The following is a 17,296-nucleotide window of genomic DNA, read 5'->3' as shown; positions in this document are numbered from 1 at the left end:
TCATATTAAACATATTAAACATCTCCAATCCCAAATTAAATCTAGAATCGGCTTCCTATTTTGCAACAAAGCCTCCTTCACTCATGCTGCCAAACATACCCTCGTAAAACTGACTATCCTGCCGATCCTTGACTTCGGCGATGTCATTTACAAAATAGCCCCCAACACTCTGCTCAGCAAATTGGATGTAGTCTATCACAGTGCCATCCGTTTTGTCACCAAAGCCCCTTATACTGCCCACCACTGCGACCTGTACGCTCTCATTGGCTGGCCCTCGCTACATATTCGTTGCCAAACCCACTGACTCCAGGTCATCTACAAGTCTTTGCTAGGTAAAGCCCTGTCTTATCTCAGCTCACTGGTCACCATAGCAACACCCACCCGTAGCACACGCTCCAGCAGGTATATTGCACTGGTCATCCCCAAAGCCAACACCTCATTTGGCCGCCTTTCCTTCCAGTTCTCTGCTGCCCATGACTGGAACGAATTGCAAAAATCACTGACGCTGGAGACTTATATCTCCCTCACTAGTTTTAAGCATCAGCTTTCAGAGCAGCTTACTGTACCTGTACACAGCCCATCTGTAAATAGCACACCCAACTACCTCATCCCCATTTTGCTATTTATTTTTTTGCTCTTTTGCACCCCAGTATCTCTACTTGCACATCATCATCTGCACATCTATCACTCCAGTGTTAACGCTAAATTGTAATTATTTCACCTCCATGGCCTATTTATTGCCTTACCTCCCTAACCTTACTACATTTGCACACACTGTACATAGATTTTTCTATTTTGTTATTGACTGTAAGTTTGTTTATGTGTAACTCTGTGTTTTTGCCGCTTTGCTTTATCTTGGCCAGGTCGCAGTTCTAAATGAGAACTTGTTCTCAACTGGCCGACCTGGTTAAATAAAGGTGATATAAAAATAGATGCGCTCCTGTGCCACCATCCAGAGACTGAGCAGACCTCTCTCTCTCTCTGTGTAATAACCCACAGGAGAGAACGAGTTGAGGAGAGAAAGGAACTTTTTTACAGATGGAATGAGAGACTGCATTTAGAGAGAAGAAGAACCTAACACGAGAGAAGAAATGTGTTCTTTCTCATGCCATTTCTCATACAGCTATCATTGTTTTCAGGCATTGTGTTTGTTATAAGTGTCAGGCTGTGTGCCAGTTGTGCAGTATGGTGGTCTAGTTGGCATTTCTGCACCCTGAGATTCATAGTCAGAATAAGTGCATGATGGAGACTCATGGCCTATTCTCCTCTCTCTGTGGCGACTACTTTTACATCAACATATCAACATGTCTACTGTTAAACGCATCAGCATAACTCTTTTAAAAATGTTAAATTTCTACACTCCCGCACAGTCAATCAGAACTCAACTCAGAAAGACCACCAGATATGTAAAACACAGCATTGGCGAGCCACAAAAATGTCTTGTTTGCCATTTTGAGAATGTGTAAATTCAGAAATGTAGAGTTGCTAAATTTAATATATCTCTGGCTCCCCGAGACAAGTTGACCCAGTGGATAAATTCTTAAAGACCACAGGATATTATAGAGCCCAAACCATGTTATAAGTGACAGGGAGAGAGGGAGAAGGAGGGAAGTCAGAGAGAGGCATAGAGCTAACAGAGTGGGAGGTTAGAAAGAGGGAGAAAGCGAAAGAAGAGGGAGAGAAGGGATAAAGAGGGGAGAGGAACGAAAAAGGACACAGAGGAATAAAGCACATGAGGGAGGGAGGGAGGGAGGGAGGGAGGGAGGGAGGGAGGGAGGGAGAGAGAGAGAGAGAGAGAGAGAGAGAGTTTTTGGCGGAAGGAGATAGGTCTCTCATTAGCGTTCTTTCAGGGTTTACAATTAACCCTAGACACACACACATGCACACCAACCCCCCACGACCATGGTTCCTAATCCAATCAGACGGCAGCTCCAGGGGCGCTGTGTAAGCCCTGTCCAATCGTATTAAAGCGTGCTAACAGGATTATGGGAAGGTTTACCATGCTGATTTCACCACTATCCTGTCAATTCTGCCTCTCATTCCACTTACACACACACAATCCAATTTCTATTGTCATAGTCGCCATCTCTCTCTCTCTTTCTCTCTCTGTGTCTGTTTCTTTCCCTCCCTCCCTATCCATCCCCCTTTCTCTCTTTCTCTGTCTGTTTCTTTTTTTCTCTCCCTATCTCCCCTGCTCTCTCTTTCTCTCTCTCTCTTTCTCGCTCTCTGGCAGTGTAATCAAATCAAATGCTTCGTAAACAACAGGTGTAGACCAGTGGAGGCTGCTGAGGGGAGGACGGCTCATAATAATGGCTGGAACGGAACAAATGGAATGGCATCAAACACGAGGAAAACATTTCCATGTGTTTGATGTATTTAATACTGTTCCATTCATTCCACTCCAACCGTTACCACCAGCCCGTCCTCTCCAATTAATGTGCCACCAACCTCCTGTGGTGTAGACTAACAGTGAAACGCTGACTTCCCAACCTCCTGTGGTGTAGACTAACAGTGAAACGCTGACTTCCCAACCTCCTGTGGTGTAGACTAACAGTGAAACGCTGACTTCCCAACCTCCTGTAGTGTAGACTAACAGTGAAACGCTGACTTCCCAACCTCCTGTGGTGTAGACTAACAGTGAAACGCTGACTTCCCAACCTCCTGTGGTGTAGACTAACAGTGAAACGCTGACTTCCCAACCTCCTGTGGTGTAGACTAACAGTGAAACGCTGACTTCCCAACCTCCTGTGGTGTAGACTAACAGTGAAACGCTGACTTCCCAACCTCCTGTGGTGTAGACTAACAGTGAAACGCTGACTTCCCAACCTCCTGTGGTGTAGACTAACAGTGAAACGCTGACTTCCCAACCTCCTGTGGTGTAGACTAACAGTGAAACGCTGACTTCCCAACCTCCTGTGGTGTAGACTAACAGTGAAACGCTGACTTCCCAACCTCCTGTGGTGTAGACTAACAGTGAAACGCTGACTTCCCAACCTCCTGTGGTGTAGACTAACAGTGAAACGCTGACTTCCCAACCTCCTGTGGTGTAGACTAACAGTGAAACGCTGACTTCCCAACCTCCTGTGGTGTAGACTAACAGTGAAACGCTGACTTCCCAACCTCCTGTGGTGTAGACTAACAGTGAAACGCTGACTTCCCAACCTCCTGTGGTGTAGACTAACAGTGAAACGCTGACTTCCCAACCTCCTGTGGTGTAGACTAACAGTGAAACGCTGACTTCCCAACCTCCTGTGGTGTAGACTAACAGTGAAACGCTGACTTCCCAACCTCCTGTGGTGTAGACTAACAGTGAAACGCTGACTTCCCAACCTCCTGTGGTGTAGACTAACAGTGAAACGCTGACTTCCCAACCTCCTGTGGTGTAGACTAACAGTGAAACACTGACTTCCCAACCTCCTGTGGTGTAGACTAACAGTGAAACGCTGACTTCCCAACCTCCTGTGGTGTAGACTAACAGTGAAATGCTTACTTCCCAACAATGCAGAGAGAAAAAAAAATTATAACACGAGGAATAAATACATAATGAGTAACGGTAGCTTGGCTCCATACATGGGGTACCAGTACCGAGACGATGTGCAGGGGTACGAGGTAATTGAGGTAAATATGTACATACAGTGCCTTGCGAAAGTATTCGGCCCCCTTGAACTTTGCGACCTTTTGCCACATTTCAGGCTTCAAACATAAAGATATAAAACTGTATTTTTTTGTGAAGAATCAACAACAAGTGGGACACAATCATGAAGTGGAACGACATTTATTGGATATTTCAAACTTTTTTAACAAATCAAAAACTGAAAAATTGGGCGTACAAGCCCTTAACCAACAATGCTTTAAGAAGTTCTAAGAAGAAAAAAATAATAATAATTAAACAGCGTGTAAATTCATCAGGGATGTGGAATCAGAGGACCTTGATGCTCCCGACCTGCATCACTACAGCCCTATCGATGTGGATGGGGGCGTGCTCTGCCCGCCGTTTCCTGTAGTCCACAATCAGCTCCTTTGTCTTGCTGACGTTGAAGAAGAGGTTGTTATCCTGGCACTACACTGCCAGGTCTCTGACCTCCTCTCTATAGACGGTCTCATCGTCGTCAGTGATCAGGCCTACCCCCGTTGTGTCGTCAGCTAAGGTAATGATGGTGTTGGAGTTGTGTGTGGCTACGCAGCCGTAGGTGAACAGAAAGTATAGGAAGGGACTAAGCACGCACCTCTGAGGGGCCCTCGCGTTGAGGGTCAGTGTGGCAGATTTGTTGTTGCCTACCTTCACCACCTGGGGACGGGCCTGTTTTACTTCCTGTTTGAGTTTTTGCTTGTAAGCAGGAATCAGGAAGATAGAGTTATGGTCAGATTTGCCAAAGGGAGGGCGAAGGAGAGCCTTGTAATGTCTTTCTGTGTGTGGAGTTAAGGTGATCTAGAGTTTTGTTGTCTCTACTGGCACAGGAGACATGCTGGTAAAAATGAGGTCAAACGTTTTCAGTTTCCCTGTATTAAAATCACCGGCCACAAGTGCCTTTTCTTCTTTCTTGACAGTGAGATAGTGAACTACGGCCGTAAAGCTGTTACTTAGCAATGCATTGTTCTGCTCCATGTTCTTCTGTACTGGAAGCTTGTCTCATCTCCTCATCTTATCTCAAATCTCATATCTTGTCTGACTGCAGGGTCAAACACACACAGACATACAGACAACAAACACGCATACGTATGCACCTGTACGTACACACACACACACACAAATATACAGTTGAAGTCGGAAGATTACATACACTTAGGTTGGAGTCATTAAAACTTGTTTTTTCAACCACTCCACAAATTTCTTGTTAACAAACTATAGTTTTGGCAAGTCGGGTAGGACATCTACTTTGTGCATGACACAAGTAATTTTTCCAACAATTGTTACAGACAGATTATTTCACTTATAATTCACTGTATCACAATTCCAGTAGGCCAGGAGTTTACATACACTGTTGACTGTGCCTTTAAACAGCTTGGAAAATTCCAGAAAATTATGTCATGGCTTTAGAAGCTTCTGATAGGCTAATTGACATCATTTGAGTCAATTGGAGGTGTACCTGTAGATGGATTTCAAGGCGTACCTTCAAACTCAGTGCCTCTTTGCTTGACATCATGGGAAAAGGAGACGCGTTCTGTCTCCTAGAGATTAACGTACTTTGGTGTGAAAAGTGCAAATCAATACCAGAACAACAGCAAAGGACCTTGTGAAGATGCTGTAGGAAACAGGTACAAAAGTATCTATATCCACAGTAAAACGAGTCCTATATCGACATAACCTGAAAGGCCGCTCAGCAAATAAGAAGCCACTGCTCCAAAACCGCCTGAAAAAGCTAGACTAGGGTTTGCAACTACACATGGGGACAAAGATCGTACTATTTGGAGAAATGTCCTTTGGTCTGATGAAACAAAAATATAACTGTTTGGCCATAATGACCATTGTTATGTTTGTAGGAAAAAGGGGGAGGCTTGCAAGCCAAATAACACCATCCCAACCGTGAGGCACAGGGGTGGCAGCATCATGTTGTGGGGGTGCTTTGCTGCAGGAGGGACTGGTGCACTTCACAAAATAGATGGCATCAAGAGGGAGGAAAATTATGTGGATATATAGAAGCAACATCTCAAGACATCAGTCAGGAAGTTAAAGCTTGGTTGCTAATGGGTCTTCCAAATGGACAATGACCCCAAGCACACTTCCAAAGTTTTGGCAAAACGGCTTAAGGACAACAAAGTCAAGGTATTGGAGTGGCCATCACAAAGTCCTGACCTCAATCCTATAGAACATTTGTGGGAAGAACTGAAAAAGCGTGTGCGAGCAAGGAGGCCTACAAACCTGACTCAGTTACATCTGCTCTGTCAGGAGGAATGGGCCAAAATTCACCCAACTTATTGTGGGAAGCTTGAGGAAGGCTACCCGAAACATTTGACCCAAGTTTAATAATTTAAAGGCAATGCTACCAAATACTAATTGAGTGTATATAAACTTCTGACCCACTGGGAATGTGATGAAAGAAATAAAAGCTGAAATAAATCATTCTCTCTACTCTAATTCTGACTTTTCACATTCTTAAAATAAAGTGGGGATGCTAACTGACCTAAGACATTTTTACTTGGATTAAATGTCAGGAATTGTGAAAAACTGAGTTTAAATGTATTTGCCTAAGGTGTATTTAAACTTCCGACTTCAATTGTATACACTATACATACAAAAGTATGTGGACACCCCGTGAGATGTTTTTATTCGGCTATTTCAGCCACACCCTGCTGACAGGTGTATAACATGAAGCACATAACCATGCAATCTCCATAGACAAATATTCACAGTAGAATGGCCTTACTGAAGAGCTTAGTGACTTTCAACGAGGTACCGTCATAGGATGCTACCTTTCCAACAAGTCAGTTCGTTAAATTTCGGCCCTGTTAGAGCTGCCATGTCAACTGTAAGTGCTGTTATTGTGAAGTGGAAATGTCTAGGAGCAACAACGGCTCAGTCGCAAAGTGGTAGGCCACACAAGCCCATAGAACGGGACCGCCGAGTGCTGAAGCGCGTAGCATGTAAAAATTGTCTGTCCTCACAACCGAGTTCCAAACTGCCTCTGGAAGCAATGCCAGCACAAGAACTGTTCGTCTGGAGCTTCATGAAATTAGTTTCCATGGAAGAGCATCCGCACACAAGCCTAAGATCGCCATGTGCATTGCCAAGCGTTGGCTGGAGTGGTGTAAAGCTTGTCACCATTTCAGTTTTTTGCTTGTAATAAATTTGCACAAATTAAATAAAATTATTACCATTATGGGGTATTGTGTGTAGATTGATTAGAAAAAACAAACAATTTAATCAATTTTAGAATAAGGCTGTAATGTAACAAATGTGGAAAAAGTCAAGGGGTCTGAATACTTTCCGAAGGCACTGTACACACACACACATACACTGTACACTTCCGGGTCAAAAGTTTTAAAACACCTACTCATTCAAGTTTTTTTTAAATGTTTTACTATTTTCTACATTGTAGAATAATAGTGAAGACATCAAAACTATGAAATAACACACATGGAATCATGTAGTAACCAAAATTGTTAAACAAATCAAAATATATTTGAGATTCTTCAAATAACCACACTTTGCCTTGAGGACAGCTTTGCACACTCTTGGCATTCTCTCCCCCCTTGAATGAGTAGGTGTTTCTAAAACCTTTGACCGGTAGTGTATATACAGTGCCTTGCAACAGTATTCATACCCTTGGTGTTTTTCCTATTTTGTTGCATTACAACCTGTAATTTAAATAAATTTTTATTTGGATTTCATTTAATGGACATATACATAATAGTCCAAATTGGTGAAGTGAAAAAAAAAAAAAAATGGTTTATATACAAAATTAAAATGTAAAACGGAAAAGTAGTGCATACATATGTATTCACCCCTTTGTAATGAAGCCCCTAAATAAGATCTGGTGCAACCAATTACCTTCAGAAGTCACATAATTAGTTAAATGAAGTCCACCTGTGTGCAATCTAAGTGTCACATGATCTGTCACATGATCTCAGTATATTTACACGTGTTCTGAAAGTCCCCAAAGTCTGCAACACCACTAAACAAGGGGCACCACCAAGCAAGCGGCACCATGAAGACCAAACAGGTCAGGGACAAAGTTGTGGAGAAGTACAGATCAGGGTTGGGTTATAAAAAAATATCAGAAACTTCCCACGGAACACCATTAAATCCATTATTAACAAATGGAAAGAATGTGGCACCACATCAAAACTGCCAAGAGAGGGCCGCCCACTAAAACTCACGGACCAGGCAAGGAGGGCATTAATCTGAGAGGCAACACAGAGACCAAAGATAACCCTGAAGGAGCTGCAAAGCTCCACAGCGGAGATTGGAGTATCTGTCCATAGGACCACTTTAAGCCATACACTCCACAGAGCTGGGCTTTATGGAAGAGTGGCCAGAAAAAAGCCATTGCTTAAAGAAAAGCATAAGCAAACACATTTGGTGTTCGCCAAAAGGCATGTGGGAGACTCCCAAAACATATGGAAGAAGGTACTCTGGTCAGATGAGACTGAAATTTTGCTTTTTGGCCATCAAGGAAAATGCTATGTCTGGCGCAAACCCAACACCTCTCATCACCCCGAGAATACCATCCCTACAGTGAAGCATGGTGGTGGCAGCATCATGCTGTGGGGATGTTTTTCATCAACAGGGACTGGGAAACTAGTCTGAATTGAAGGATTGATGGATGGCATGAAATACATAGAAATTCTTGAGGGAAACCTGTTTCAGTCTTCCAGAGATTTGAGACTGGGAAGGAGGTTCACTTTCCAGTAGGACAATAACCCTAAGCATACTGCTAAAGCAACACTCGAGTGGTTAAGGGGAAACATTTAAATGTCTTGGAATGGCCTAGTCAACGCCCAGACCTCAATCCAAATTAGAATCTGTGGTATGACTTAAAGATTGCACTACACCAGCGGAACCCATCCAACTTGAAAGAGCTGGAGCAGTTTTACCTTGAAGAACGTGCAAAAATCCCAGTGGCTAGATGGCCAAGCTTATAGAGACATACCCCAAGAGACTTGCAGCTGTAATTGCTGCAAAAGGTGGCTCTACAAAATATTGACTTTGGGTGTGGTGAATAGTTATACACGCTCAAGTTTTCTGTTTTTTTGTCTTATTTCTTGTTTGTTTCACAATAAAAAATATTTTGCATCTTCAAAGTGGTAGGCATGTTGCGTAAATCAAATGATACAACCCCCCCCCCCCCAAAAAAAAACAACTTTAATTCCAGGTTGTAAGGCAACAAAATAGGAACAATGCCAAGGGGGGTGAATACTTTCTCAAGCCACTGTATAAATAGAATACCAGTTAGAAGTTTGGACATACCTACTCATTCAAGGGTTTTTCTTTATTTTTACTATTTTCTACATTGTAGAATAATAGTGAAGACATCAAAACTATGAAATAACACATATGGAATCATGTAATTTAGTAACCAAAAAAGTGATAAACAAATCAAAATATATCTAATATTTTTGATTCTTCAATGTAGCCACCCTTTGCCTTGTTGACAGCTTTGCACACTCTTGGCATTCTCTCAACAAGCTTGATGAGGTAGTCACCTGGAATGCATTTCAATTAACAATATATGATTGTTATATATATGATATATGATTATATTGTTAACGATATATGATATATTAACTGCATGCATACACACACACATATACACTCACAGACACACACCACAGTGTACCTCTGTGCCAGAAGTCTTGTCTCATCTCTGTGTCTGGATTGAGATGTCATTAACAGCTCCAGGAGCATGTAGAGATCAGTAGCGTGTTATAACACAGTCTGTCAGTACCATACTACAGAGTGTTAACACCAGAGAGTTATAACACAGTCTGTCAGTACCATAACACAGTGTGTTAACACCAGAGAGTTATAACACAGTCTGTCAGTACCATAACACAGTGTGTTAACACCAGAGAGTTATAACACAGTCTGTCAGTACCATAACACAGTGTGTTAACACCAGAGAGTTATAACATGGTCTGTCAGTACCATACTACAGTGTGTTAACACCAGAGAGTTATAACACAGTCTGTCAGTACCATAACACAGTGTGTTAACACCAGAGAGTTATAACACAGTCTGTCAGTACCATAACACAGTGTGTTAACACCAGAGAGTTATAACATGGTCTGTCAGTACCATATTACAGAGTGTTAACACCAGAGAGTTATAACACAGTCTGTCAGTACCATACTACAGTGTGTTAACACCAGAGAGTTATAACACAGTCTGTCAGTACCATAACACAGAGTGTTAACACCAGAGAGTTATAAAACGGTCTGTCAGTACCATACAACATAGTGTTAACACCAGAGAGTTATAACATGGTCTGTCAGTACCATAACACAGTGTGTTAACACCAGAGAGGTGAATACAAGGTGGGAAGAAGACTCATGTCCACGTACATGCTCAAGCTTGAACAGGAGCCAGGTAAAGCTGCTGTCTATAGGTGAGGAATGTTGCGCTGTTTAGATAATTGGCTGGCTTCTCCTCTAGTTTTTTCTAGGTGAATGTTTTCATTTCATCACTGTGCTCTTCTGTGAAGTCATGGCATGTTACCATCATTTACTAATACAACACTCAAACTTTACAGTAGAGCCCAGTTAAGACCTGCCTCATAGTTGCTACTGGAGAATGTGTGTGTCTCTCTCTCTGTGTGTGTGTGTGTGTGTGTGTGTGTGTGTGTGTGTGTGTGTGTGTGTGTGTGTGTGTGTGTGTGTGTGTGTGTGTGTGTGTGTGTGTGTGGGCGTGTTCAAACATACTAGGGCATATTTTAAAAGTTTACTGGTTGACCTGGAATGAGAGTGTCATGGATATTCAAAATAGCAACCGTGCAAATACCACGATTAATTGTGATATATTTGCAGCGGCCTGCAGACGGCTGTTTTAATTGCTGCTAGAGTATAAAGAAACAAGGAACCATTCATTAGATAGATTGCACAACTCTTACTGTTCTCTGTGGCACCAGGTATTTTTTCATTCCTTTTGTATGATGTTGAAACCATGTCTGTGAAATCATAAATCAACATACCAAAGGAGAACTGTGAGATGAACCAGAGAGAGTGGGAGAGGGAGGGAGACGAGGAGAGAGAAATCCTGTAGGCCTCTCTAAAGGGGGCCATGAGTGTTCTGTTTATGTCCGTTGGGCTGTGGGAATAAGACAGGAGCCCCTCGTGTGTGTGTGTGTGTGTGTGTGTGTGTGTGTGTGTGTGTGTGTGTGTGTGTGTTTGTCACTGCAAGAGGGACAGCCTCTCTCTGAATGAGGTTAGCACAACGTTTAGCCACCAAACAAAGACATGCTAATTAAAACTATGGCTACTTGTGCTTCTCCCTCTCTTTATTTCCTTCCTCCTCTCCTAACTCTAACCCTCCACTCACTCCATCGCTCACTCTTCACCTCTCTCTCTACACACAAGCACGCACGCACGCACGCACGCACAACCCTTCTCTCTGTCACACACACACACACACACACACACACACACACACACACACACACACACACACACACACACACACACACACACACACAACCCCAACCCCCCCACACACACACACATACACACACACACACACACACACACACACACACACACACACACACACACACACACACACACACACACACACACGCACACACACACACACACACACACACACACACACACACACACACACACACACACAACACATACACACACACACAACACATACACACACACACACACACACAACACATACACATACACATGCAGCATTTCATTCAATCCTCTTTGTCTGGACCCATGCACCATGTACGTCTAATAGGACCTCTCTTGGTTGCCTACTCTGCTGCCTGTTTGAAGGGTTTGTGTGTAGGCACTGAGCAGGACACCTCTCACTGGGTCTCACAGGGGTCCTTAGGAAATGTTTTAGCACGAGTGAACACTAAATAAAACAGCTACCTACTCTACTCTAGCCCTCTGCATGACGCTCCTCACCTAGGGCTTTTTGGCACAGATACATTCAGCTACACAGATGAATGACTTCCATGTTTTCTCTATCCATAGTGATGAAGAAAATAATCCTGTTTAGTCCACAGGAAGCTTTTACTCACAGCTGAGTGGTTTTCTCTGGTCTTTGTTAGGGACTACCGTACGATGAAATAAAAACGACATTCCGTTCAGGCTAGAAGAGAGCCTTCACCTGGGTCTTAACGCGTTTTTATGAAGGAAACTCATCCCATCCACTACCAATGTGTCACAATGCTCCCACAATGTTCCCTCTATCTATCCTGGCTGTGTGATATGTGTATTAGCTTAGAAATTGGGCACAGTATCTTTGATCTAACATTGTCATGTTGTTGTGTTCACAGAGATCTGAGTGAGAACAACATCCAGTCCATCCCCAGGAAGGCTTTCAGAGGAGCTACAGACATCAAGAACCTGTGAGGGAATCTTCAGTCTCAGATTAGTGAATCAATGAATTAATCCATGAATGAATGAATGAATGTCCCTTCACTCTCAATACTAACTCTACATCATATTGTCATAGCATCAGAATGCTCTCATGTAACACTAAGACAAAGGAGCAACGTACTTGCTCATAATATCATATTATTAATCATATCAGATGAGTTTTATTCACACGTACGCAGACACACACTGACACACACGTTGTACTGAGCCTCTCTGTCTGTCAGCTCTGTGTATGCTAATGAGCATGGCCCCAGTCAGTTACTGTAGGTGGCATCAGTATATCACAGTGACAGAGTGGGTTAGCTTTCACCCTGTACACAGATGGAGCTGTGATTTATATTGCTATCGCTGGAGATTAACGCACATACACGCACGCACGCATGCACGCACGCACGCACGCACGCACACACACACACACACACACACACACACACACACACACACACACACACACACACACACATACTGATTGATGATGCTATCACAGTAGAGAAAGAATCAGCACTGTGTGCCTAACTCTCCTACGGTTATATGAGGAGAGATGACTATATTACCATCGATTTACCCACACTCAGTGTACTCCCTATCAGTGATTTTTCTGCCCTCTGAGGACAGAGTGTGTGTGTGTGTGTGTGTGTCTGTGTCTGTGTCTGTCTGTGTGTGTGTGTGTGTGTGTGTGTGTGTGTGTGTCTGTCTGTGTCTGTGTGTGTGTCTGTGTATATGTGTCTGTGTGTGTGTGTGTGTGTGTGTGTGTGTGTGTGTGTGTGTGTGCGCGTGTCTGTGTGTGTGTGTGTGTGTCTGTGTGTGTGTGTGTGTGTGTGTGTCTGTGTGTGTGTGTCTGTGTCTGTGTGTCTCTGTGTGTGTGTGTGTGTGTGTGTGTGTGTGTGTGTGTGTGTGTGTGTGTGTGTGTGTGTGTGTCTGTCTGTGTGTCTGTGTGTGTGTGTGTGTGTACGCACGTCTTTGCCTGCATGCATTCATGCGTGGATGATTATTTCTGGTCTATAGGGAAAATGCTATAGTTTGTAAGATTGATGACAGTGCTTTAGACCATCGGGCTATTGTGATGAGTAGCTGGTATTGGAATAGATTATGTTCATCGATTAAGTTTACAAATGGCTGCTTATTTAATATATGTGACTGTTTAAAATTGGTGGGAGAGGGATGGAGAGAGAAAGAACATTTTGCAGTGCATTGCACATCTGTTTTTCTGTGTGTGTGTGTGTGTGTGTGTGTGTGTGTGTGTGTGTGTGTGTGTGTGTGTGTGTGTGTGTGTGTGTGTGTGTGTGTGTGTGTGTGTGTGTGTGTGTGTGTGTGTGTGTGTGTGTGTGCGTGCGTGCGTGCGTGTGTTTGTAATGTTTCTGTCTCTGTTGTGTCTCTAGTCAGTTGGATAAGAACCACATTGGCTGCATCGAGGACGGAGCCTTCAGAGCACTGAGGGGCCTGGAAGTACTGTAAGACACACACACACACTGTGCACAGTGGGGGGTAAACAATGGTAGAGAGGATGAGTGTGTGTGAAATATTATCGGGGCGGGTTAGAGGGGTGTGATTCCTTGCTTGTTTCCATGCCAATGCTTGACAATAGGGTTGGTCTGATACACAAACTCTTACACAGACACACAGAATAACACACACACTCACACACACCACACACACAGAGACACACACAGACACACACACACTACCTCATTATTTATTCACCCCTTCTTGATTTATTAAGCAAAAAGCACTTTTTGAAATTAAGACAGTACACTTCTAATAACCATTACTAACTAATATAACCAGGCGCCAACTTTATTCATCCAGTCAGTCATTGGTCCCTGCAGGCACGGACGGACCTATTGATTCATTAATATCATGGTCCATTAATTCATGGTGCCTGGGGGCTGACAGTAGGGGTGTGTATGGTGGGGAGCAGGTTTGGATTGTGGGCTGTGGAAATAGTGTGAGTTATTTTTTAATAGGATGGAGGGGATGTTACAATAGTCGGGTAGAGGTAGGAGACTGTGGGGTTATTAGGCTGATTGAAATGACCTCCTCTGCTCTGCACCTGATGCCCACTATCGGGGGTGGGGATGGGAGGAGATTGGTCTGTGTGTGTGTGTGCACATAAATAATGTGTTTGTGGGAGGTGAGAGGGCATGAATATGTGAAGGTGTCCCATCTGTGAGGGAAGAGGTGTTATATTCCCAATGGAATAGAGAGAGAAACGGGGTGGGGGAGGAGGAAGAGAGAAGGGTTGAGGAGGAATTAAGTCAGAGGTAAGGGGAGAAAGTGGTGATGGGGGGAAAATGGATACAGTTACATATTGGGATATTATTTTTGACAAAATATCATATCGTATCATTTTGACAATATTATTTTTGCTCTAGTTGGCTGTCCCTGCACCAAAACTCCTGTATTTTCCCTTCATGGATTGTTCTCCATCTTCTTTTTAAATAGGGAGCCAATTTATTTTCAGAACTTTTATTTCTATGACTTTCCAACTCATGTTCTCATGTCTCTCTCTGTCCCTCTGAAGCAGACATATGGTGAGCAGCATGTTTGGAACGTCGAATTGCAATAAAATCACAGAATTGAATCGCAATACATATCGTATCGTGATAATATCGTATCGTGAGGTCCACGGGAATACATATCGTATCGTGATTATATCGTATCGTGATTATATCGTATCGTGAGGTCCACGGCAATATATATCGTATCGTGATAATATCGTATCGTGAGGTCCACGGGAATACATATCGTATCGTGATAATATCGTATCGTGAGTTCCACGGGAATACATGTCGTATCGTGATAATATCGTATCGTGAGGTCCACGGGAATACATGTCGTATCGTGATAATATCGCATCGTGAGGTCCACGGGAATACATGTCGTATCGTGATAATATCGCATCGTGAGGTCCACGGGAATACATATCGTATCGTAAAAATATCGTATCGTGAGGTCCACGGGAATACATGTCGTATCGTGATAATATCGTATCGTGAGGTCCACGGGAATACATATAGTATTGTGATTATATCGTATCGTGAGGTCCACGGGAATACATATCGTATTGTGATTATATCGTATCGTGAGGTCCACGGGAATACATATCGTATTGTGATTATATCGTATCGTGAGGTCCACGGGAATTCATAGCGTATTGTGATTATATCCTATCGTGAGGTCCACGGGAATTCATAGCGTATCGTGATAATATCGTATCGTGAGGTCCACGGGAATACATATCGTATTGTGATTATATCGTATCGTGAGGTCCACGGGAATACATATCGTATCGTGATAATATCGTATCGTGAGGTCCACGGGAATTCATAGCGTATTGTGATTATATCCTATCGTGAGGTCCACGGGAATACATATCGTATCGTGATTATATCGTATCGTGAGTTCCACGGCAATATATATCGTATTGTGATAATATCGCATCGTGAGGTCCACGGGAATACATATCGTATCGTGATAATATCGCATCGTGAGGTCCACGGGAATACATATCGTATCGTGATAATATCGTATCGTGAGGTCCACGGGAATACATATCGTATCGTGATAATATCGCATCGTGAGGTCCACGGGAATACATATCGTATCGTGATAATATCGTATCGTGAGGTCCACGGGAATACATATCGTATCGTGATTATATCGTATCGTGAGTTCCACGGCAATATATATCGTATCGTGATAATATCGCATCGTGAGGTCCACGGGAATACATATCGTATCGTGATAATATCGCATCGTGAGGTCCACGGGAATACATATCGTATCGTGATTATATCGCATCGTGAGGTCCACGGGAATACATATCGTATCGTGATAATATCCTATCGTGAGGTCCACGGGAATACATGTCGTATTGTGATAATATCGCATCGTGAGGTCCACGGGAATACATATCGTATCGTGATAATATCGCATCGTGAGGTCCACGGGAATACATATCGTATCGTGATAATATCCTATCGTGAGGTCCACGGGAATACATGTCGTATTGTGATAATATCGTATCGTGATAATATCGTATCGTGAGGTCCACGGGAATACATGTCGTATCGTGATAATATCATATCGTGAGGTCCACGGGAATTCATAGCGTATTGTGATTATATCGTATCGTGAGTTCCACGGCAATATATATCGTATCGTGATAATATCGCATCGTGAGGTCCACGGGAATTCCCAGCCACAGGAGAAAGAAGGGAGGAAAGTAGAAGAACGTAGAACAGTTGAGGCAGAGCAGTGAGGTGAAATGGAGAAAGAGAGACTGTGATTTGTTTCATTGTATTGCGTGTTGTCATGCTGCCTCTCTTCTCTCTCTCCGTCTCTTCCAGGACTCTGAACAACAACAACATCAGCAGCATCCCAGTCTCCAGCTTCAACCACATGCCAAAACTACGTACCTTGTAAGTCACACACTACCAGGCTCCCTCCCTCCCTCCCTCCCTCTCTCCCCTTTTCTGTTTCTCCCTTCCTCACCCACCTCTCTCTCTCTCTTCTCCTTTCCCCCTCTCCCCCTCTTTCTTGTCTCATCTTCTCCTTCATCATGTGTGTCATGATAATCCTGGTGTGTATTCTGATCTAGATGTATGGTGTTGGGAAGATTACTTGGTGATCCATCTCTCTGAGACCGTGTCATGCGAAGAGTAATGTTTTCACCATGACAGTCTGCTTTAACCTGACTCAGATCAGCTTTCCACGAGGAAGCAGAGATCCAATAACCATCGCATCACTCCCTCAGTTATGGGAAAATATATACCACAACTTCACTGTACGACTGAAGGTTTCATACATAATAAACTATGACTGAGGATAATTGATTCTTATTTGTTTGCATAGAAAGGAATAGAGTAGATAGAATAGAATAGAATCTAATATAATATTCCATTATCCTCCAGGAGTTGTATTCAACAAATCCCTTTTGAGATATATTAAGTTGTTATAAAATAAACCAGTCCTGTTTTCCATTCATACTTTAGTGTCCCATGTAGCAGCAGATTTAAACAGTCCTATCATCTGAATGAGAAGAGATAGATTCAGTCGTTCCATGGAGTTTTGGTTGACGGCCATAACCCACATCAGGCCTATATCCATGCCAGAAACCATTATATCTCTAAATCTGAGGAACACACAACAAAAACTAACCCAGAAATAGACCAACCCCCCCAAGCCTATTGTCTAAATATAATGACAAAATATGAAATGATGTATATACGAATTAAATCAA

General features: G+C 43.0%; 1 protein-coding gene across 9 annotated transcripts in view; it reads left to right on the top strand.

Moving 5' to 3' along the window:
- The window catches only part of slit1a (slit homolog 1a (Drosophila)), a 163,775-nt gene that overhangs the window by 70,216 nt on the left and 76,263 nt on the right, over nt 1-17,296 (top strand). For all 9 annotated transcript variants that reach the window (XM_036960387.1, XM_036960388.1, XM_036960393.1 and 6 more), the window contains exons 5-7: nt 11,952-12,023; nt 13,434-13,505; nt 16,404-16,475. In XM_036960387.1, coding sequence (XP_036816282.1) covers nt 11,952-12,023; nt 13,434-13,505; nt 16,404-16,475 — 216 coding nt within the window. The remainder of the gene's footprint in view (nt 1-11,951; nt 12,024-13,433; nt 13,506-16,403; nt 16,476-17,296) is intronic.

The sequence above is a fragment of the Oncorhynchus mykiss genome, chromosome 23, assembly GCF_013265735.2.
Source record: "Oncorhynchus mykiss isolate Arlee chromosome 23, USDA_OmykA_1.1, whole genome shotgun sequence".
NCBI lineage: Eukaryota > Metazoa > Chordata > Actinopteri > Salmoniformes > Salmonidae > Oncorhynchus > Oncorhynchus mykiss.
This window is presented reverse-complemented; position numbering and strand designations above follow the sequence as displayed.